This window comes from Rhinoraja longicauda, chromosome 9 (genome assembly GCF_053455715.1).
Source record: "Rhinoraja longicauda isolate Sanriku21f chromosome 9, sRhiLon1.1, whole genome shotgun sequence".
Classification (NCBI taxonomy): Eukaryota; Metazoa; Chordata; class Chondrichthyes; order Rajiformes; family Arhynchobatidae; genus Rhinoraja; species Rhinoraja longicauda.
Window position 1 is genome coordinate 19,491,787 of NC_135961.1, and position 23,713 is coordinate 19,515,499.

At 38.4% G+C, this 23,713-nt stretch overlaps 1 protein-coding gene across 13 annotated transcripts in view; it reads right to left on the minus strand.

The window, feature by feature from the left end:
- Positions 1-252: 252 nt before the first annotated feature.
- esrrga (estrogen-related receptor gamma a) overlaps positions 253-23,713 on the minus strand; it is a 248,388-nt gene continuing 224,927 nt past the window's right edge. For all 13 annotated transcript variants that reach the window (XM_078404917.1, XM_078404915.1, XM_078404919.1 and 10 more), the window contains 2 exons: positions 5,812-6,081; positions 253-3,265 (listed from right to left, as the gene is read on the minus strand). In XM_078404917.1, coding sequence (XP_078261043.1) covers positions 3,021-3,265; positions 5,812-6,081 — 515 coding nt within the window. In that variant the 3' untranslated portion in view covers positions 253-3,020. The remainder of the gene's footprint in view (positions 3,266-5,811; positions 6,082-23,713) is intronic.

Here is a 23,713-nt window from a genome sequence, read left to right on the forward strand (position 1 = left end):
ATGGACTTGACCAACTAGAGGTCTATGTTTCTCATTACTGACATTGAAAGTTTTCACGAGCGTGGAATGAGATTGCTTCGTGAGTTGGCATGGACTTAATGAATCAATATGGCCTTCCATGATATAAGGAAATTTGAAAATATGAAATGAGACTACAAAAATGGAACCGAAGTCTAAATTATCTCAATTTTGTTCCGATCTGCTCTACCAAAAAATACGCATTCTACAAACTCGAGCATGTAAAAGTGGAAGCGTGTTTAATATTGCTCTACCGTCATCCTGAAGGCATAATTAGAGTACACATTGGAACTGATTAAAGTTACAGAATCATTGTCTCCTTTTGCATTAACAATATATACAATATAAAATAAATACATTTACACAAATGGACATTTGTCAGAGCACACAGTATGATACACGTCACAAAAATATACAGTTGATTGTTTACAGATGTGAAGCACAAAGCTTGTCTAGACCTACAGACATGGTTTTTCACTACAGATTAAACTTCAACTCCTGGTATTTGTAGCTTTTTTAAAACTTTTTTTTCTGCTTTTAAACTTTGCATGTAAGACTGCCGTAAATTGTTTGTAGGCAGGTAAACACAGATGCATTAATAATTGAAATACAACCACCAACACCCAACATTCTCTTCTATATAAGAAAAATAACTGTTTATAATTTTTTCATATTATTTTAAAACTTGTCTTTTTTTTAATGCAAATAGTGGAATAAATATTTGTTCTGATTGAAATGCAAGTGCAACTGTAAGGAGTCACACAATCATATTGCCATAATTAAGCAGAAAAAAAGATAAATATAAAGAAAAGAAAGGAGAAAAAATAGATACAGCTTCAAACGTAGAACCATTTTAAATATCTCAGTTTTCTGCTCTGAGTACTGGTAAATGAGACTTTGCTGCTGGTTCTAACAATAAGCATGAACAAAATAAATCTTAAATTCTTCCCTTGCACTCCACAGACCTAAGCTCCTATTACTCAAAATCAGCACCTTACTCCCAGGAGTTGGATTTTTTTTAAGGGTCGTGCCAGCTTCTTAGTTCCCTATTACAGCTATAAGCTTCAAGTTATTGACCACCTGAACGAGCTGCTAATGATGAATAAAGTCTAGAATCACAGTACAGTCAATTCTCTACTGAGAAACCACAATCTACTATATAGTCTCGTACAGCTAATGATACACAGTATTTATAGCACAAGGTTGATGCATACCGCCAACCTTTTTGTCTTTTTCTTTTTTTTTTGTTCAAAGCGCACAATGTAGCAGCAGTTTGTGGGGAACTTGTATGCACCAAAAACTTGTAACGACACAAAGCTGGTTTTAACAACCATTTGAGATGTTTGAACATAGCTATATTTACAGCATTTAAAAATTAGACATTTACCTATTGATTGGAAATATTCAAATTCTTTTCTAAGATATACATTGTTATTCTACAATAAACTGTTACACAAAATATCCCTTTTTAAATTAATGATTTAAATGTGTATTGTCGGAAGAGATATTTGTTCTGATTCTTAAACTATTTGTTCTTATTATTAATAGGAGCAATCTTATCACCAGTAAGGAATAGAATACACTATCTCCTGAGGAATTTTACATCCATTACTGTCTCTAATTCTACCCTGTGTCTAATGCGTACAATCACAAGAATCTAACACCACAATAAGAACAAGACAACAGTCTTTGAATTCAACTAAAATTAGAAGAACACAGCAAACATGAAACATTGCAAGCTGAACTACGACATTTTTTTTGTTTCCAATACATGACCTCAGGTTGGGCTCACAATCTTTGATTACATATGTGTACACTGAAGAGGATGTCACATGGTACAACAGGGAGCAGCTACTAATACTGACATTTGAGTACTTGGTACAGGTTAGCGCCTTTGTTTATTTTTTTTAAATGTAGCAAATGTAGCCTTTAAAGGGGAGGAAAACATCTGATTAGTTGCTAAATCAAATTTACACCTTAACAGTCATGTTTTGAACGGTTAATAAATATGCCTGTCAAGTACATTATTTTACATTAGTACCATATTTCCAAAGTACGCTGGGACAAGCTAGTGTATAATCTTGTTGCATTGGATTCAATAGTCAGATTGACTAATCTATCAATAAAGGTGTAATCTAATTTCAGTAGTGATCTTCAAGCTATGTATTACCTTGTGTTAAAGAAGTCGAGGATTTTGACTGAACTGGCACTCAACATAAATTGCATCCATAAAAAGTATGCACCTACCTTCTCATTCACTATTGCTTAAGATAAATTCACAGATTAATAAAATGGCTGTCGTGGTAAAGCTGGTACAAAAAACCCATAAACAACATCAACAACAAAGGTTTTAAAAAAAGTTTTGTTTGTTCTTCATAACTGTCCATCGTTTTTTCCAGCCAGCAAAGAAATGCAGTATTTTCAGTATTGCGTGACTGAGTAAAGCTTACTATTCCCTGAAATAGACATAGTTCCTAAACTAAGAAATATCTGGAAGACTTGAAAACAATTAAGGAATTAAATGGCTGTAACTGATCTAAGGTGGAAAAAATGCAATGAGGAGAAGCAGCCAATGCAACGCTGCTCCGAAGCCTAATCACAGACTGTTCATATGGAACCTAATACTGCATTCAGTCGATGCGCTGTAGTGTTAGGTAAAACAGTTGTCAGTCTGAATCCTTTGTTGATGGGGATATTTTTCTTCTTATTAATTCAGTGGCATCCATGGTATGGATTCCCATCCTTTGGCAGGGCTGGCTTCCTTCTCTCTCTTTATTTAAGAGACCTCATTAAAAAGTTCAACAGCAAAATCTGCATGAAAAAATCTTAGAAGAATGAGAAGTTGAAAGCTGCTTCACAGTCATACTGCTAAATATCAGTGCAGTTTTTTTTTTCAATTAAACACTACAGTTAACTTGTCTGTTTCAATTCCTACGTTTCTTCCCTTTGATGTGGCCTAACCCCTTCTGTATGTTTTCATGGGAAGGCCTAGGTTCCTCTAGTCAGACCTTGGCCTCAAGCATTTCCAAGAATAGTTTGTGCATGGGAACTTTGCCTTCCAGTTTGACGTTGTAGAAATGCTGCACAGCTTTGGTGGAGGTCTGCCGGAGAAGAGGGAGAGTCATCAGTAGCTTACCAGCACGACGTGGATCTTCCCCGTGCTGCCCGGCCTCGTAGTCCTGCAGGGCCTCATGCAAGACATCTTGCAGCTTCTGCACAGCCTCAACATCCTCTATGTGCATCGAATCTGCAAGACAATAAAAAACCATCAGGAAAAGCTCTTCAACACCGCTGTAATTAAAGGAAAAAAACGCATGTCTGCACGACGACATTTTATGGTTCAAGTGCCCAATGCTTCACATCTGCTTTAAACATCGATCACTCAACTGACACATGCTCAACTGTAGTTTAAATAAAATATCCTCAGATTTCAAATAAAGCAACACCTCTTGGTTGCTTCACTTAACAGCCTGTTAAATAGCTGGTGTAGGAAGGAACTGCAGATACTGATTTAAACCGAAGGTAGATAGATACTCGAAGTAACTCAGTTTGCAAAGCTGCCTGACCCGCTGAATTACTCCAGCTTTCTGTGTGAAATAGCTGGGTTTTGTTCTATGCATTTTGATCGCCGTCCAACTGCATGCATTTTTTAAAAAGCCACGGAATATCTTTTTAACATTTAAATTCTATTAATAGACCATTAATAGATCATGAATTCAAAATGGAGAAAACTTGCAGGAGGATTCTCAATAGACAATTACAATGGTTAAAAGGGGCAACACTGTTATTTATATTCAATTAACATCTCAAAAGAAAATATTAAAATAAATTGAATCCAACAATTTTAGAGCTAAAATAAATATTTTAAAAGGAACAGCTTTTGGTAAAATGGCAGACAGCTAGATTTTATGTGAATATTAAGGGATATTTGTTGGCAATATTTTTTGCTTTCTTTTTTAAATGAGTTATTAAGTTCTGAGTTAATTTCTGAACTATTTATAGCTATCTTATTTCGGTGCAACTGTGTTTTGCTGTTATTTATTTCAGTATTTCTGCTCAGTTTAAAGATCACATTCAGCACCATGGTGAATCACCATCAGAGCCCAGCAAAAATGACTGGGAGCTGAAAGTTTCACTGTCTTTAAAAGAGATGGCATTTTTTTGCAATCTGGTGTTTGCAAAAATATGAAGATTGTTATGATTAATCTTCTTGCAGTACTTTCTTTCAATTGATGCTGCATATCATGTGCAGCACTCCAGAACTTCAGCTTTACAGTCCTTGAAATGCTAAAATTCAGAGGAACAGAAGCCACATTCATTGTTGCACAGCTACAGTGTGATCTTGTTGTGAAGCAGCTTACGTCCTATTTGATGACATCTAAATAGTATTTTAATCCAGCATGCAAGATGGACAATGTGCAAATATACATCGCCACCGGACAAAATCAAATCGAAAGCAAGGAGGTGTATGTAGTAAAGTAAAAAATAAAAGTGGGTCAGTTGTCTGAAAGTGCTGAGTTTGGAAATGTCATTTCCCTCATCAGAGCAGTGAAGTGCCAACAACAGTTACTGAGACAAATAGAAAAAGTGCAACTTTTTGTTGAAACAATTTCCCTCCCATCAGTCTGGGAATTTGCGCATCAATATATGAGATGAACTGTTAATTACAAAATCAATTAAAAAATAATTTTCAAAACAGTCACGCTTTGGTTCTCTGGGGTACAATTTGGCAGAAGGTTCATCTCGGACCCACCAAATCAAGAGCTGTCATCCGAAAATAAGCAAAAGCAATCTGGTTTTTCATTTTTCAGCGTGGCTGAGCCCAGCCTGAGATTGATCAGCACATTTGGCCTCAGAAAACAAACTGTCAATACCATGAATGCTGTTGAATTTGAACAAATGGCTGTCCTCCCATTCAGCTACTCATTGCATTCCATTTAACAGATTTTATTGACAGTTTCCTTCTTGTAATTAAAGAGAAAACTACTGGCCGGCAACCAAGATAAAGTTCAAAGATTAGGTCAAAACAAAAGAAGGTAGGGGGAAACGGAGGGACATGACGTGATTGTCAACAGTACACAACATCAGAGCTGTTATTGACACACAGGTAGCTAACGATCAGCATGTTATTAAAGAGTGATCTATCATGAACTTTATGCAAATGCTAAAGTGCCTAAAGACTGCAATAAAGCATTGGGGAGAAGGGAAAAACAACAAAGCACAAACGATTTTATTCATGATTCATTCCCAGTTGCTCCTCAGCTTTAAATTCAAATGTGCATAATGTACGTGCTGAAAAAGTTAACCTTGTCTGTGCCGGTGCAGACTATATGCAATTCATTAGAGAGAGAGAAAAAACCCCAATGTGTTTCAGATACAGTTGGCATTTCATTGAAAGCAAAAACTTCAACTCAATGAAAACAGGCTTTACTTCCAAAAGCACAGCCTTAAACCTGTTTAGTGGTATAGTTAGTCTCACAGTATATCAGCAACATAATTTAAATTAACAACTTCAAATGTTTCGTATTATACAAGACTGTCAATTTCTCATGCACTTTGTCAGTTGATTTTGTTCAAAACTAAAAGCTTATTTTATGACAGGAGTAAAAGTAAGCCATCACTGACAGATAAAATATTGGAATTTTCATTAGAGAAAAAGAATTTCATATTTAAACTAAAATAAAACATATTTTTTGCTCATTTGAGGGGACTCACCAACACAGAAAGAGTTAAAAGAAAAGGGTCGGGGGACAGGGAAGATAATGACATTGAAACTGTGCCAAATCTGCCAACCTGAATTAGCAAGTGCTATAGCTTTGAGGGTGACAAATTCTTCCTTCTCCAGCTTCATGCTCTTGTATTTTTTTACTAGTTGCAGTATGGCATTATTCAGATCAAGAAGTCCAGCGAGCTTTGACTGGTCTTCATCCATGATGTAGTCTTCAGCATATACCAGCTCATCCTCAAAAGGCAGTGACCTGTACACAATCCCCAAGATCAGAATCTCCATCCAGGCACTCTGGAGAAGGCTCATCTGATCAGCCAAAGATAATGTGGAGAAGCCTGGAAAGAAAAGAGGGACATAACAGTGTTATAGTGTCACAAAGCACGGATGAATGTATAGTTAGGGTGGAATCAGATTACTCTCAATTCACTAATGGAAACACTTTCCCCATCCGTCAAATTAAACCATGAATCAGGCCAATGGACACTGGATAACCACCAGAGAAATAACTTACTTACTCAGTTACGTGAGAGCTTTTTTCTTCGTGGAAAATGGTGAAGGGTTAAGACACAGAGGTGATCACAGCAAAATAATGGGCCTGTATTTGGAGTGGGAATTTGAATGAACTGGGACTGCCATTTCTTTTTTAAATGGTGTAAATCATGGTTTGGCTTGAAGGAGATTGCAAGTCTCTCCACTGTCTTATTTTGCAGCGTCTCAAATTTACTTTTATTACATTATAAAGTTATTGTATTTTCATGCCGCATTAATAGTATGAAATCTAATGTGCAGATATAATTACCCAATTGTATAGCTCTGATTAATTGTTATCAAGACAGCAGAGGTAAGGACAGATAAAAGGTCGAGGGGCAGTTCTCCACTGGCCCCGCCTTCCATGATGAATTGAGGCATTTCTCTTGGCAGGAGCTCTTCCTATTTACCCAGATATGGTTCATGATCAGCATTCAGAATATGCAGACGGCATAAATGAATGAGGTAATAGCACAAATAATCTGACTAGTGCTATCCATTCAAACAAAACTGGTCAAGATTCTATTGAATCTTCAATTTTCAATTTTCTATTGAAAATTTAAAAAATATATATATATATAAAGTGGAATTCTCTGCCACAGAAGGTAGTTGAGGCCAGTTCATTGGCTATATTTAAGAGGGAGTTAGATGTGGCCCTTGTGGCTAAAGGGATCAGGGGGTATGGAGAGAAGGCAGGTACGGGATACTGAGTTGGATGATCAGCCATGATCATATTGAATGGCGGTGCAGGCTCGAAGGGCCGAATGGCCTACTCCTGCACCTATTTTCTATGTTTCTATGTTTCTAAGATGAGGCATGTTTGCTTTGCAGAATATCTACCCAATGCCCAATATTCAGTGGTCCCATGTAAATGAAATTGTAATTTACATTTATTCTTTCTGACAAATAGGTCTTCCACCAAAATTAGTTTCCATTTCACGGCGCTAAAAATACAAGTGACACTGTTTTTACTATTGGTGAGGCAAAGGTATCCACAGCTGTGGTAACAGGGAAGCAAATCCGTCACGAGTTTATCAGGGGAGGGCAAATTTTGAAAACATCTGTTCAGACAAGGCTGTCACAGTGCAGGCTTCGCTACATGAATCAGTTTGCTTCATCCCTGTCTAACTAGACCACTAATGGCAAACAGCTCATTATGTGTCTTTCAGGCTATTGTTTATACCAAGTACAGTACTAATTTATTATCCCCTCACTGTTAAGATCTACAATCTTGTTAACAGGACGAGAATGGTTTACAGCTTTTGAGGTGGTTTTTCTGGCCTGCCAGTGACATGCAATGGAATGCCAGTTGGCACAGGCGACCAAAGGCACTTAATAAAATCATCAAAGGGACTTAACCAAACAATTCTATGTATGTGTGTGTGTATACATAAATATATGCACACACACACAGACATAAACACATGGCTATTATATATATATATACACACGTGTATATGTGTGTGTATACATATTATATATGTATGCATTATATATGTGTTTGTCTTATATTATATACATACACCCACACACACACCTATATACATGTGTGTGTGCACGTTTATGTATGTTTGTGTTCACACACATTTGAAGGGAGTAGGTAAAGGAAGGACATAAACAAATTATGCTTAGCAAGACAGGCAGCCTCTGTGAAGGAGAGAAACAGATGGCATTTCAAGTCAATGGGCTTTCATCAGAACAGGGAATAATTACAGTCATCAAAGACTCAAGATGCAGAGAAAAGAGGAAGAGGAACATACAAAAGCAAAGGATGGAAGGTGGGAAATATTAAAAAGGATGAAAGTGTAAGGTAACAATAGCATAGAGAATTAAAAAATGAATGAAATTACATAGAAACATAGAAAATAGGTGCATGAGGAGGCCATTCATTGTGATCATGGCTGATCATCCACAATCAGTAACCTGTGCCTGCCTTCTCCCCATATCCCTTGATTCCACTAGCCCCTAGAGCTCTATCTAACTCTCTCTTAAATTCATCCAGTGATTTGGCCTCCATTGCCCTCTGTGGCAGAGAATTCCACAAATTCACAACTCTCTGGGTGAAAAAGTTCCTTCTCACCTCAGTTTTAAATGGCCTCCCCTTTATTCTAAGACTGTGGCCCCTGGTTCTGGACTCCCCCAACATTGGGAACATGTTTCCTGCATCTAGCTTGTCTAGTCCTTTTATAATTTGATATGTCTCTATACGATCCCCTCTCATCCTTCTAAACTCCAGTGAATACAAGCCTAGTCTTTTTAATCTTTCCTCATATGACAGTCCCACCATCCCAGGGATCAATCCCGTGAACCTACGCTGCACTGCCTCAAATACAAGGATGTCTTTCCTCAAATTAGGAGACCAAAACTGTACACAATACTTCAGATGTGGTCTTACCAGGGCTCTATACAACTGCAGAAGAACCTCTTTACTCTTATACTGAAATCCTCTCGTTATGATGGTCAACATTCCATTAGCTTTCTTCACTGCCTGCTGTACCTGCACACCAACTTTCAGTGACTGGTGTACAAGGACACCCAGGTCTCGCTGCACTTCCCCCTTACCTAACCTGACACCATTGAGATAATAATCTGCCTCCTTGTTTTTGCCGCCAAAGTGGATAACCTCACATTTATCTATATTATACTGCATCTGCCACGCATCTGCTCACTCACTCAACCTGTCCAGGTCACCTCTTAACATCCTCTTTGTAGTTCACACAGCTTTGTGTCATCTGCAAACTTGCTAGTGTTCTAATTCCTTCGTCCATATCATTAATATATATGGTAAACAGTTGCGGCCCCAACACCGAGCCTTGCGGCACTCCACTCGCCACTGTCTGCCATTCTGAAAAGGACCCGTTTACTCCTACTCTTTGCTTCCTGTCTGCCAACCAATTTTCTATCCATGTCAACACCCTACCCCCAATGTTTATTCCCAGTTGTGAAGAAATGCCATTAACCTGACATATTAAATCTGTCTCCCCCACTAAGTTGTGACTTCACTTGCTGAATATTTCCAAGTTTTCCTACTTTTGCTTCAGGTTTCTAGGATTTGCAGTATTTTATTTTCACAACAAACAATGGCAACAGCAGTCAACAGTTAAATCATCCTCAATAGTAACAGCATTGAATAGGCCTGTGCATATTTTGTAAAATACATTGTTATTTCTGAAAAGTAGAAAGTGCTTAGTTTTAATACAAATATTACAAGCAGCACGAAGGTCACAGGTTTAGCATTCCTTATTTCAGTATAATGAGTGCCTTGAAACAAGCACCATTTTTATCAAAGGTGTGGACACACATCTTTGGAGTGAATCACACATCCAGACCACCGGACACCTCCAGACTCAGGAACAGTTTCTTCCCAGCTGTTATCAGGCAACTGAACCATCCTACCAACAACTAGAATGCAGTCCTGAGCTGGGAATGGACTTTTTTGATTCAATTCATTCTTGGTTGTTAGTTGAAGATACTTGCAATATCATATTGTGTGTCATCAACACTAGTGTAGAGTGGTGAACTGATCACATTTCATTCTCAGAAAGTATCAAGCAGAGATTATTTTGCTTTGATTGTACGCATATCAATTAGTAAACTCTATCAAATATTTGAAACATGAGGGACTCCTTGAATGTTCAGCTTGGGTGTTCCCATATGGTCAACACTGCCATTCTTGCAGCAGTCTGCTCTGCTAGCTTTATTTAAGGCTACAGAAAACAAAACAAAAAACTATCTCCAGATAACATGGCTGGTGACCTCAGTGTAAAATACACACATTTATTCTCAAAAAAAAGCAATGAAATAAATGTTGTTGCTCAAAATCTGACAACTATTATGACAAAATGTTGCATCTGTTGCTTGTACCACTTCAGAAGTGCCCAGTAAAGGTAAGCAATGTGGGATGCAGACTCTCGCCATCAGATTGGGACAGTACTTCCCACTAGTATTCAGAGATGAGATGAGGAAGAGATCCCTGAGTTGGAAGAGGTGGAGAGGAAGACGACGGAAGGAGGAAATCCACTTTCTGCTTGCACTATCCATGAATAACTCTTACAAGTAAAGTGGCAGTATTCTCAACCCAGTGCCAACTCCACAACATTAAAAATTCAATGACTTCTGCACTGATTGTTTCAGTGCTTCACTAATGTGTCAAACCATTGCAAAATAAACAAACCAGACATATTAGCATGAAATATGACATATTCCATGCAAAATATAATTCACCACCAAGGTAGGCGAGTGATGATAATGTGGCAAATTGAGCAATGTCTGAGATTACTTGCTCAATTAGTAAATTACGGCACCCAAAAATACCCTGGCTGACCTTGACTGTATGTATGGGGGTCACTGAAGCTCTTGACGCACAGCAGCTGATTGTGTAGATGGTGCCTCCTAGCATTGGTCTCCAGGCCTACCTGTGTTCACCATTCAAGAGTGTGTCTGGAGGGTCCCTTGGAGGCCTTTCTATCTCCCCCTCTACAAACCCATCCCCACCAACCTCTGGTATGTGAAAACAAAGGAGCCTATACTCTCTATGGCATTCTTCAATGTTTTTCTGGTCCAACACACATGCAGAGCAGTTGTTTCCTCCTTCAGAAGCTACGTGCATCCCTCAAAGCTGAAAGCTAGCTTTAAGCACTGCAAAGCTTACCTTAACTGGTACTAACAGCACAGAGGATTGAATCTCAGTTGAAGCACCCAGTTCATGAATGGAATATTTAATATAGATTAGATGCTACATTCATGGAAATGACCAAACTGCATGAAGTAGGTGCACTCTGGGCATTTTAGAGCCACAGAAAGTCATAGAGTGATACAGAGTGGAAACAGGCCCTTCAGCCCAACTTGCCCACTCCTACCAACATGCCCTATCTACACGTCCCACCTGCTTATGTTTGGCCCATATTATTCCTCTAAACCTGTCCTATCCATGTACCTGTCCAAATATCTCTTAAACATTGCAATACTACCTGCATCAACTACCTCCTCTGGCAGCTCATTCCATACACCCACCACCTTATGTGTGAGTTATTCAATGCTTAATCATGCCTTGTAATCTCCACACCCTTTATCATCACACTGAACACTACCAAAAGAGAAGCGTCTCGACCCAAAAAGTCACCCATTCCTGTTCTCCAGAGATGCTGCCTGTCCTGCTGAGTTACGCCAGCATTTTGTGTCTATCTTCGGTTTAAACCAGCATCTGCAGTTTCTTCCTGCACTACCAAAAGGAGTGTTTGTTAAATTAAATCAGGTGATACCTTAATTCCCCCATCTTTTTCTTTGGACAAATTTGCAGAAATGCTGCTCAAATATGGGTTTTTTTAAACAATATTATAGTGCACTAATAAGAATGTTAGTCTGTGTCTGATTTGCTGGGAAATGGGAAAGGAGCTTGTCTTTTGTTAGACTCCCACAGTAGCCATCCCCATGGAATTACCAGACTGTCAGTCTGTGTGGCCTGCAGCACCTACCCGTATGAGGCTGTTTTTCTTTCCCCCCAACCCCTGCCACTGCTGTTGGTAAATAATTAGATTTACACGTTCCCAATCTGCACACATCTTCTGTGTAATAATTAAAAGCAGGATGATTAGTTTATTGAGTGGAGGGAGGAACTTTTTTTTATTGAGGCCTATCAATGATTTTATCAGGGCAGCACTTTTACGGTTGTCATGTGGGCGCAGGCATCCAATTTTTCTTATCTGACTGATTAATACAAACGCTGTTTCAGGATGCATTAATTAACAGATACAAATCTACGTTCTCATGAAGGGATCAATAAAGAGAAGAAAAGAGGCATCAAAGTGAATTTAGTGCTGATGATGGAGAAGGCACTGTATTGACATTTACGTGTGTGGAAACTCCAACGTCTCTCAACTTGTGCTGCAGGCCTCTGCAGTGATGCTAACGCCAGCAGCACTTGTCCAGCACTTATGGAGAGGTGAAACGATGCACTTCAGTCAGCTGAATGAGCCCAAGCATCTTGTGAGTGCGTGAAGGGCAAATAAATATCATCCGCTGATTCTGAAAAGGACATTTACACGTCGGAAGTGACAATAACTATTTACTTTCCCCCCAAAGTAAACCATTGCCATAATTTAGCTTTGAGGTAGAATGGATGCAGTTTATCTTCATATGTGAAACATTCATTGTTTTTATCTGTTTCTGAGCAGGACACATTACACGTTTGCAATAAATATAGTTTCATTACATCTATGAAATTTAGAATGGAGATGAGGAGGAATTTCTATAGCCAGAGGGTGGTGAATCTGTGGAAGTCATTGCCACAGGCGGCTGTGAAGGACATTGGGTATTTTTAAATCGGAGATTGACTGGTTTGTGTTGTCGAAAGGAACTGCAGATGCTAGTTTACACTGAAGGTAGACACAAAATGCTGGAGTAACTCAGCGGGGCAAGTAGCATCTCTAGATAGAAGGAATGGGTGACGTTTTGGCTCGAGACCCTTCTTCAGACTGACTGGTTCTTGATTAGGAATGGCATCAAAGGATACGGGGAAAGGTCAGGAGAATGGGTTTGCGAGGGAAAATAGATCAGCCAAGATTGAATGGCAGAGTAGACTCAATGGGCTGAATGGTCTCATTCTACTCCTATGTCTTATGGTCTAATGAAATACATTTATGTTATTGATTGTTGGTGGTCAAAGAGTTTTGATGAGTTATTTACAGGAGGTCTGTAAAACAACTGATCTATGGATACCCAAGAGTCTGTAAATGCTGGAATCTGGAGCAATGGACAAATACTTGACCCATGTTCTTTCTATAGAGGGTGCACACTTAATTTTTATTTTCCTGTGATCAGGCAGAAGAGACCAATTTTGACTGCGATTATGCTGCCATTCGTGCCTTAATTCTGAATCCCCAGTTGTATGGCGCGGTAAAGCATGTCCATTGTGAGCAGTCTTGCAGTTGTGTTTTGACCTTCACTAACATCTTTTAGCCCAATTATATATTCTTTCCCAAAAGCTAATCTAGGTGGAGCTTATTTCCACTGTAAAGCAGCACTCAAATGTACAAAGTTAACACAGTATGGGGACGTGAGTGTTTGCTGGATCCAATGCATGACATCAATACAATATCACCTGAACCATCTGAAAGGGACCAAATGAAGCAATGGACTAATGTTGCTCTTGCACACCTTCTGGTGGCCAATTATGCAACTGTAGAAGAAACCCAAAGGGAGATGGCATGCCGTTTCCATCAAAATTAGTAAGTGATTGATTCGAAGAATGTGAAGCTAATAAAAAAAGCCATGAAATGCCATTTCAAACAAGAACCATCTTTTTGAAAATAGAATTTGCAAACTAATTTTATGATGAAAATAAGCTTAAACAGACCAATGTACTTTTTGCATATGACATGCTCACTATGAAAATTAGACACAGCACCTCCTCTTTCCCAGTACACATTTTCATGCAGCTTGTGTCAGTCTAAAATTCATTAGTGAAGCAGCTAATGTTTTGAAAGTTGCCTTTGCAATATCTTTGTCTCAAAAGAGATCTAATCGTTTCCCCATAGGAGAGGTGACATTTCTATTGTGAATTTCAGTTCATCAATTTTGATGGACTTCAATATAGCAATGTTCGTTACTGGCTTTCAAATCCCACCGAAAAACAAAAAATATCTTCAACTATTATCACGATGAAGTCAAGGTGGTACCTAGTGACAGTGCTTTTTTTAAAAACAATTTTAGGACAAGAGAGAGTGCTTTGAGACAAAGTGCCTTTTGGCTAAATGCAATTCTATATTCAAACAAGCTATGGGGGTCAAATATGCTGGGAATGTAATACCAGGTGATTTGTGCATTATCTATATAGATTTAAAAAAATCTACCATAGCCTTCTCCCCAACCCTTTCTCCAAATGGGGCACTGGAAATGTTTAACTCAACGAACTGGTAACATTACAAAAATATATCACTGTATCAGGTGATTTTACAACAATCATTCTTAAAATGAGAATGAAAATTATTTTTTCATGATTGCCAGCTGAGAAAGGCAGCTCTAGTTAAACTAAATGGAATAATATTGCTTCAGTAATATTGTTAAATTATTTGATCATGTGCAACCAAAATACATATAAAAATCAACCTAGTTGTCTAAAATATGCTCATGTACTATAGATGAGTACAGGTAATAAAAACAGGAAATAAGTTTTCCAATCTTTATTAAAAAGGACGGCTGCAACTCATTCGCACAACATGCCCTACTGCATAGGGCCATGAGCAGGCATTTGCCTGCATTAAAATATACGCTGATTTGAAGACATCTGCTTGAACCCTTAACCAAATAATTTTTGAACACTTTGCAAAGATGTGCATCACGAACGTTTGATGAATCGGCCATTTTTTCTGCCTATATTCAAACAGTTTCAATACTCGATAAATATTGAATAATTCTGTTTGCTAAACGATGGTGAATATGGTGAAAATTAGAGAATTTTAACACCCAATTCCCTGACGAGCTACGGAGACATACTGAAACGTAGACTGGTGCCATTGAGCAGACTGAAGTGGTTTCAGCTTTTATCAGGGGCTGCTTTCATCTCACTGAAACAAGGGATGAAACTCTATGCAGCAGCAATGCAGGATGAAAAAAATATCTTAACACTGCCATGTTTATCACAATCCATTTAGTAGCATTATCATTTACTCTTGAGGCAGATATCCCAAAGTCTATACCAGGATGGTAAGCTGCATGATTCTAATACACCTAATTAGGAATGCGCAGACTCTTAATTGCATACATTAAGACAATTCATAGCCAAGATTAATTCTAAATATACCCAAGCAGCTGTTTAAGATGCCTGGATTACAGTATGGACTGTACTTTTCCACTTAATTAGATATCAAAATTAAGCAGGAACAAGCATTTTGACATGACAGGACTGAACTGCTGCTTCATGTCCCAGAGCTGCACTTAAGTGACCACTAAACAGAGCTGCACAGATGGAGCAACATTAAATGCTGTACTGCAAAGTAATTTCAAATAATAAAATATCAATATTTACATTTTAATTACTCCTACTGAGAATCACTCTGTCATTTGACTATTGCTAGGACAGCATGGGGTAGTGAAATGACATTGGGCTTCATACTGGGAGGACTATTTTGTTTCCATTAAGGAATGACAAGTGATCAGAGGCAATGACACTTGGATTTTTGTAAGAACGACACCATTATCCACACAGCATCCACACAGCAATACGCAAGCAAAGCTAGGGGAAGGGGCGGGAGGAGGCACCTGTGCACTCTGCCAGTAATGACTTTAATGGAATCCGATAACTCTGCACTAGTCAAATGTTCTAGCTCGTTACCTCAAAACTGTGTGATTTTTCCTTCTGCCCCTGGTGCAAGCTATTTAGGAGATGGTGAATCCTTCCTCATCATTTCCATGAGCTTACAATGTACAATGCTTTTATAGTAATACACTGCTGAGCATTCACTTCAAATAAGTATTAGTTAAGACCGCCTGATCATGAAGAGGATCATGCCTTATCCATTCTGATGGTGTAACTTCATAATTGTAGAATTTATTACTTGAAATTGAGAAAAATATATTCTCCACCATTTGCTGCTGTTTCTTTCACAAGTGTATTTTAAAATCAGATGCAAATATTAAATATAATAAAAAAGAATTACTGGTATAAAGTGCAGTTTCTGTATTACAGCACTATCGCATGGAAATATTATATTCTCATTTTATTAGCTATTAGGAACTGTATAATAAGCACCTCTGCTTTACCTAAGAGTAATTTTTTTATTAAAATCTAATATTTGGATACTGTCAGTTAAATTCCTGCAATAACAAAAAGGCATTTAGCTATCATTTCAATCTATATTACGTTTTGGATATAAAATGGGGAAAGAGCAGAGGCATGGAACTAACCATGGAGCTCTTTTAAAGAGACTGCTGATGGGCTGAATGGCCTCTCTGTCTGTGGAGTTGGTTTCCGTGAAATACTAGTGTCAGCTGCATGACTGCAATTGGACAAACATTTGACCTTCACTACACACGGCACACGCTGAATTCATTCCAGAAATTTGATTCCACTGTAGTTAATGGAACTAAATTTTGGAAGTAGAGACGATACATAAAGTACTACAACATGTGTTTACTGTGCAGAGCAATTTTGCTCCCTAATTTTGTAATCCCCTGGTAGTTATTTTGATCAAATTGATATCCACATCAAATTTTGTCCAGTTGCACTGTGATTGATATCATGTTGATTATTTATTCAAGGTTCTAATCTAACCTGATCATCTGTTTTCCATTGTGCAGTGCCAGTTTGGGGATTTATTGGACTACTTTCGTAAAAAGACAATGAACAAAAACATATAAAGAAAATTCAATCCTCTACCCTAGTAAATCCAGTCTACATGCCAACCAATTGAGTTACAATCTTTATTTGTTCACATTAAATTGCCTCTTATCTTGACAATTATTACTTTAAATACTGTTCTTCAAATACTACCCTTTACAACATGACGATGTTTTATTCATCGAGCCCTTAAACACATGAATGTTTTGCACTGTGGCATAAAATATCCGCCAACGAGAATGCCAGAGAATATTAAATAAAATTAACAAAATAAACTTTTTTTCCCACCAAAGTTCTTTATTGTGAATCGGTGGGTTCCTATTGTATGCAATTTATTCAGTGTGGAGGCAAGGAAAATCAGATATTTTGATGGATTTTTTCAGTATTATGTTTTTGAAACTGATAAAGCCTTTGGAGAGGAATGCTAAACCAGGGGTAGTTTCTTTTTAAAAAATGCCTGCACTTTACAAGTCACTCAGTTTCTTATCAGCTGCACCAAAAACACTGAATGAGGCAAATGGCTATGGAAAATGGCAGTTGTGACAAGTCTAATCTAGGATGCTATGACACTACATTTTGTACAAAATACTTCATTTATGATTGCTTGAGAGGAATTTTCCCTAGTTCAGTGCATCTTACAAACCTTGGCTCAATACATCACATTCCCTGAACACTCGTCTCCTTCATGCTTTAAAGGAAAGCCACTTCCCCATTTCACAGACTGAGTACCTTTTAATTTCAAAAAAGCCATGGTTCAAAATCTTAATTAATTGTTTCATACTGCTTCAGGATCATTATGCAATGTAATAAAGGACATGTAATTATGAAATTTTACAGCCATTACTGAGGCTGATGGCTCGTATTTCATCATAAGCTTCACCCAATGGCTTTTAGCTACTCCAGTTTCTTTGATGAAGTACAGACAGATCTATCACCCCCAAACAATAACCAGTCCAGGCATCTATAATAGCTACCTACAGATGAAGCAATAGATAAAGATAAACTATAAATCCCTGCACAAATGCAACCACAATACCTTAGATTGACAAAAGAAGAGGATGAGCTAAGGGAGGCAGCAGCTGTGCATGAGGGGCATCCCTCTCCAGATATCTGTTAGCTCTTCAGTCTTGTGTCGTGTTTTACTCTTTCTTCTTCCCTCGGCAGTCCCCAGTAGATTTGTTCTTGAAGTCTACAGCTCTTTTCAGCTAATTCAGCGATTTTTTAAAGGACGATATAGACCCCGTGTGTGTGACAGCGACAAAAGTATTGAGAAATGGTGATCCCTTTTACAAAAGCTAACATTGTCACAAGTGAATGGGACAACTGAATATATATTTTTTTCCCCCATTGTTTTTTCTTCCTCCCCGCCTTTATTAGAAAGTGCACCAAATATTTATCGGTGGGGCATTTCTGTGTATTAGCACAGTAAAAAATATAGACTCTGAAACCCGACATGAACATCACCAATGATGTGCAGATTAAGGGTGCTTCACTGTCTATTTGGGGATATCACGACTAACAGAGGAAAAAGATATATGAAAATATGTTTCTATAAAAGTACTATAAAACTGTGGGGAAAATAATAAGACCGATGGTTCCATTTGCAGTTACATTTTCTGACACTTCCGATATAAATAATTTTGAAATTATGCTGGCAGGGGTGGTTATGAAGGCAGATGTGATAGTGTTGAGTTTAAGAGGCTTTTAGAGGGGCGCATAGATATGTTAGGGAAGGAGGGATATGGATCATGTGCAGACAGAGGACTTTAGTTGAACCTGGCATCATGTTCAGCATGGACATTGTGGACCGAATGGCCTGTTCTTGTGCTGTACAATTCTATGGTGCCTTGCAGCAGCTAGCAACCATTATAGTTACAAAAGACCATCCCTTCATCCCATAGAAAAAAAATCAACGATTGGCTGGGAAATAGACAAAAGCAATTAAATACCTAATATTTACACAATATGCATAGCCTAAACAATGGAAACGTTGGGCGTAGTGGAATAGACAGCTTAATAATAGTCCTTTCCAAAAGGCCATTCATCCCTCTCTCTATGTCTGAGTTATGAAAATCTGGTACCTGTCTTCAGCTGAAAAACCTTTAAGGAAATTGCTCTATGGCATTTCTTAAGCATTGAAGCAGAATTTTGGGTCACCATAACATTGTTTTGAAAATTGCACAAACGGAAACTTAAGAGAACAGCATTGTTGGCTATTCTTGTGCACCAGTGAGCTGAAACCTGTTTTGCCAGTTTCAGAATGGCCGTACCTATTGATGTATAATAAGTTTTGCAACTGTTACAGTGCAACATGACAGGCACGATGTTTGCAACAGTGCCTACAGGAACATTCTGCCATGTACTGTGCATGTAACACTTTTTCAGCTACAGGGAAGTGATCTGAAAATCATAAGACATCGGAGAAGAATTAGGCCATTTGGCCCATTACATCTCCTCCGCCATTCGATCATGGCTGATCTATTTTTCCCTCTCAACCCCATTCTCCAGCCTTCTCCCCATAACCGTACTCATCAAGAACCTACAATTTCTGCTTTAAAAATCCCAATGGATTGGCCTCCACAGCCACAAGGCAGCACAGTGGCAGTGGTAGAGATGCTGCCTTACAGCACCAGAGACCCAGGGTCCTGATTACGGGTGCTTGTCTATACAGAATTTGTACATTCTCCCTGTGACCGCGTGGGTTTTCTCCGGATGCCCTGATTTCCTCCCACACTCAAAAGACGTGCAGATTTGTGGGTTAATTTGCTTCTGCAAATTGTCCTTAATCTGTAGGATAGAACTTGTTGGTCGGTGCGGATACAGTGGGCTGAAGTGCTGCATCTCTAAAAACTAAAACTAAGCCATCTGTGGCAATGAATTCCACAGACTATCATCCTCTGGCTGCAGAAATCCCTCCTCATCTCCATTCCAAAGGAACATTCTTTTTTTCTGAGGCTGTGCTCTCTGGTCGTAGACTCCCCCACTACTGGAAACATCCTCACCACATCTGCTCTACCCAGGCCACTGAATGTAAGGATGCTACATTGATAGGAAGGGGATTAGGAGTTTCTCTCAAGAGGTCAAAGGGATATGAACAAATTGCTGAAGAACAGCACTGAGCAGGGAGCTTAATCTTTGAGCAAGTAGCCACAGAGAGCCTCCCATGTTACTGATGAAAGCCCTTTCACAATTTCTTTTTGCAGGATAATAGAGTCAGTGGAAGGTGGTTGTTCTATGAGTAATTAAAAATGATGATTTCTTAAATGAATTGAATTTTCACTGTAAATGAATTCTGAATGTGGCCATTCCATTTTTGGGAGATTTATGCTGGAATAAAAGTACTGGGAAGAATGAAAATTGCTTTGAAAAAAATAAGCCGAATTTCCCTGAGGTGCGGTGGCTCCCAGAAATAAGCATAAAATACTTCCACTTCGTGTTAATCTGGTTTTCAACGGCAAAACAATTTTGCAGCTGTACGAACAAAGTTTCAGCTGTGTGTGTGTGTGTGTGTGTGTGTTGCTCCTATCTGGGCAATATGCTGCCGTGGAAGATTAGGGTTTATCACCGACGTTCAATTATAATGAGATTTTGGTTCAAAACAAAATATATTTTGTAGAAATACAGTAGTAAAAGAATGTGGTCTATTCTGGAAATTAAGCTATATTAAATGCTAATAATTAATTATTCAGCCACAGGGTAATGCAGAATGGCATCGCTACGCAAACCTTAATTTTACAAAGTCAACGGGCTTTTGACAGAAATGCCAGCTCCTTGTTGTCCCGATGCTGGAATCCCTGCTTAGCCTGATGCATTGCTCCCATCTGCTGATGTGCAGAGGTTACAATCCTTTAGTGGACTCAGACAGCTCGTATCCAATTCCATTTCCAAGGCCTGCCAGCCCTGCCTGCTTGCTTTCTGATGGAAAGGATGGCCCATTTGAACAGTTATTGGGGAAAGAAATGGCCATTTCATGCTTGTCTGTGAACTTTGCATGAACTGTGAGGAATAATGTACTGTGATGACAGCCAAGTTATTCCTTACAGTAAATTTGCTGTCTGGAATGAACTGAAATAGTGTTTGGTTTGTGTAATTACGTCCATCTATCTTTATATTCCAGAGGCATATCGCAAATTGAAAATACTAAAAATTGACTGTTCATTCTGATATTTAATGATTGCCAATGACACACCAATGATTTATTGGTTACTTACCGATGTGACACATTTGCATCTTATTAGAAGAAGATTACCATTCCTTGAATTCTGAACACAGCTGATCACGACTGATGGATTGATTTGATTTGCAAATGTAATCAAACTAATAAGAGGGAAAAATGTGCAATAATACCTTGTTTTTCGTCTGGCAATCACTCCCTGCCAACAGGCTGATATCCCTGACTAAGCAGCCACAGGAAAGCATTTCTTGCCGTTCTGCAGACAAAATGCTCCTCTCATGACAATTTTTTTTTACACCCGCCAGATTCTAACTAACTTGGCAATATACTGTAAACCCAGCTGTGTTTGTTACCGTTTATCAAGACCATCATCAGTAGCTAGGCTGCTCTAATTTCCGAGCTCCGTTTTTTTTATAAATAAGTGACTCTTGGCTGAAAGCAATATTGAATGTGTGAAAAGGCAATGTGTCATTAGTTGCATCTGCTAAAGTCCTTATCGTTATTTTCTATTAAAAAATAATAATTTCATGTCTTCATGTAACTTTTTTTTAAAGTACCGTCTAAATATAAAATAATTCTTTTTGCATTACTCAAGACAGTTCAATTAAAATAAACTGTTAGATTATGCAGTACAGATTTTAAGGCTGTGATGTTAGCTTTTTTTTGCAGGAAGTAACTAACTACTATATGTTGCCTTTCCATTTATCAACACAGACTAAATCTTTGTGCACTGTGGTGTATCCTGAGACTCTTATGCCATTTAGATGTGGCATGTCTATTAGATTGATATAAAAATAATGTGCTTTTTTTGGGAGGGCAAGAAAAAAAGTATTCCTTAAGTATATTCTATCGAAACTACTAAACTTTTCAAGGTTCAACATTATTATATTAGCCATACATCTTGTGTGAAGGACTTTCTGGTCATAAAATCTAGACTGAATTTTCAAAGTACCTGTAGTGCAATATGTACACTGACAGAGGTGGGGTCCAGTGGACTATACATTAAAAGGAGCTGCCCCCCAATCATTACTTTAGCTGTATATAAATGACAGCACTGCTTCCAAAAACATGCAGGTAATTTCTTCCTACTATCCTGACCACTATTTATCACATCTCTAACTTCATTATAACAGACTTGTTATCCCATATGGTTGTTATCCCATAGCTGCTTGAGAGTACCTAGGTGAATTTAGGAGTCATGTTTCTTGCATGATAACAGTACAAAGTGCAGAAACAAAAGACAAAAGTATTTCATTAGCTGCAAAACACTAGTAAACCCGAATTTGTGCAAGCAATCAAACAGAAGTATTTGGCATTTTGTTTTAATCTGTATTTGAACCATTAATTTCTATTAATTTATGAAGTTATCCTTATATGAGGATATGCTTTCCTTAGGTTATCACTGACTGTGGCAGCAGGTTAGATGCGTGCTATTGTAGAGATTAGTTTTGTGGTGTAACTAGCAGCATGCACCTGGCACCTTGGGACCACCCTAGTTGTGGAAAGACCACCAGAGTTGAAGGGAAATTGAATATAAAAGGACTCCTCAACAAATAGAGAATGCATTGCCAGGGATGGTGTTGGAGGCATATATGAGAGTGGTGTTTATAAGGCTTTTAAATAGGTTCATGGAAGTGCAGGGATTATAGAGGGATATGGATCATCTACAGGCAGATGAGATCAGTTTAACTAAGCATCATGTTCGGCACAATCATTGTGGGGCGAAGGGCCCATTCCTATGCTATACCGTGCTGTGCTGTTCCTGGTCTTTTCTCGTCTCCAGCTCTTCACCTTCAACCCCCTCCCCCTACTTCCAGTCTGAAGAAGGGTCCTCACCCGAAAAATCACCCATCCTATTTTCTCCAGAGATGCTGCATGACCCACTGGGTTACTCCAGCACTTTGTGTCTATCTCTGGTAGAAACCAGCATCTGCAGTTCTTTGTCTCTACATAATGCACTGTTCTGTTCTCTCTGAGGATATCAGTAAATTATTGCTGAGAGAGCAGGAATGCCACATATCACCATCTATTTTGGAGGTGATGGGAGAGAAATATTGTGCTGGATTCAGTGAAAAGACCTGCACTTTGGTGAAAAATACCACAGGCTCTTTTACTCTCAGCTAAGTAGACATTTTGTTTTTTATGAAAGCTGCCACTTCCAACAGTGTGGCTCTCAGCACTGGACTGAAGTGACAGCAGAGACCTTGTGCACAAGTCATGCTGACAAATGTTTTCTCACACATTTCTTACCACAACCTGGAAACACTGAACATTTAAGTACCAGTACAGAACCATCAACAGTAACTACTTTGAACATCATAAGTTCTGGATACATATCTCCATGCAGCTGGGAATCTACTGAGAATAAAGTATTACCATAGTGAATATAATGATAAAAGACCAACATTCCAAACTATAATCCCTGCAATCACAACAATTAATCTGATAAATTATTAAAAATAAACAAGATACTTCCAATCACAATATTTTTTATATTTTAAAGGTCCCTTTCGCTATTAAATACACAAATGCCAAAAGTAAATCTCTATATTTGTGTAACTAAAAATATCCATGTAAAATAAGAAAGATCTGCTTGCTAGAAATGCCAGACTATCTGACAAGTTCAGGTTCAATTAACTTTTGTGTTGTCATTGCGGGAGCGGCAAGAAAATGGCCTGCACTATTTTAACTTTGCAAATGATCAAGTTCTTACGGGGGAATTACAGCAGCCAGGTTTAAAACTGCTGACTCCCACTATTTAGTAAAGCCAAGGCTGCTATTAACACCCAGCTATCCTCATTTACCAGGCTTTCTCTAGCCAGGTCAACCTGAGCCTTGCCAGCAATGTGCTGACTCATTTCAACATTGTTCCGTGCTGGTAATTAATCCTTTTTCATGAAGGTTAAGCAGCTGCAGATCCACCTTAGCT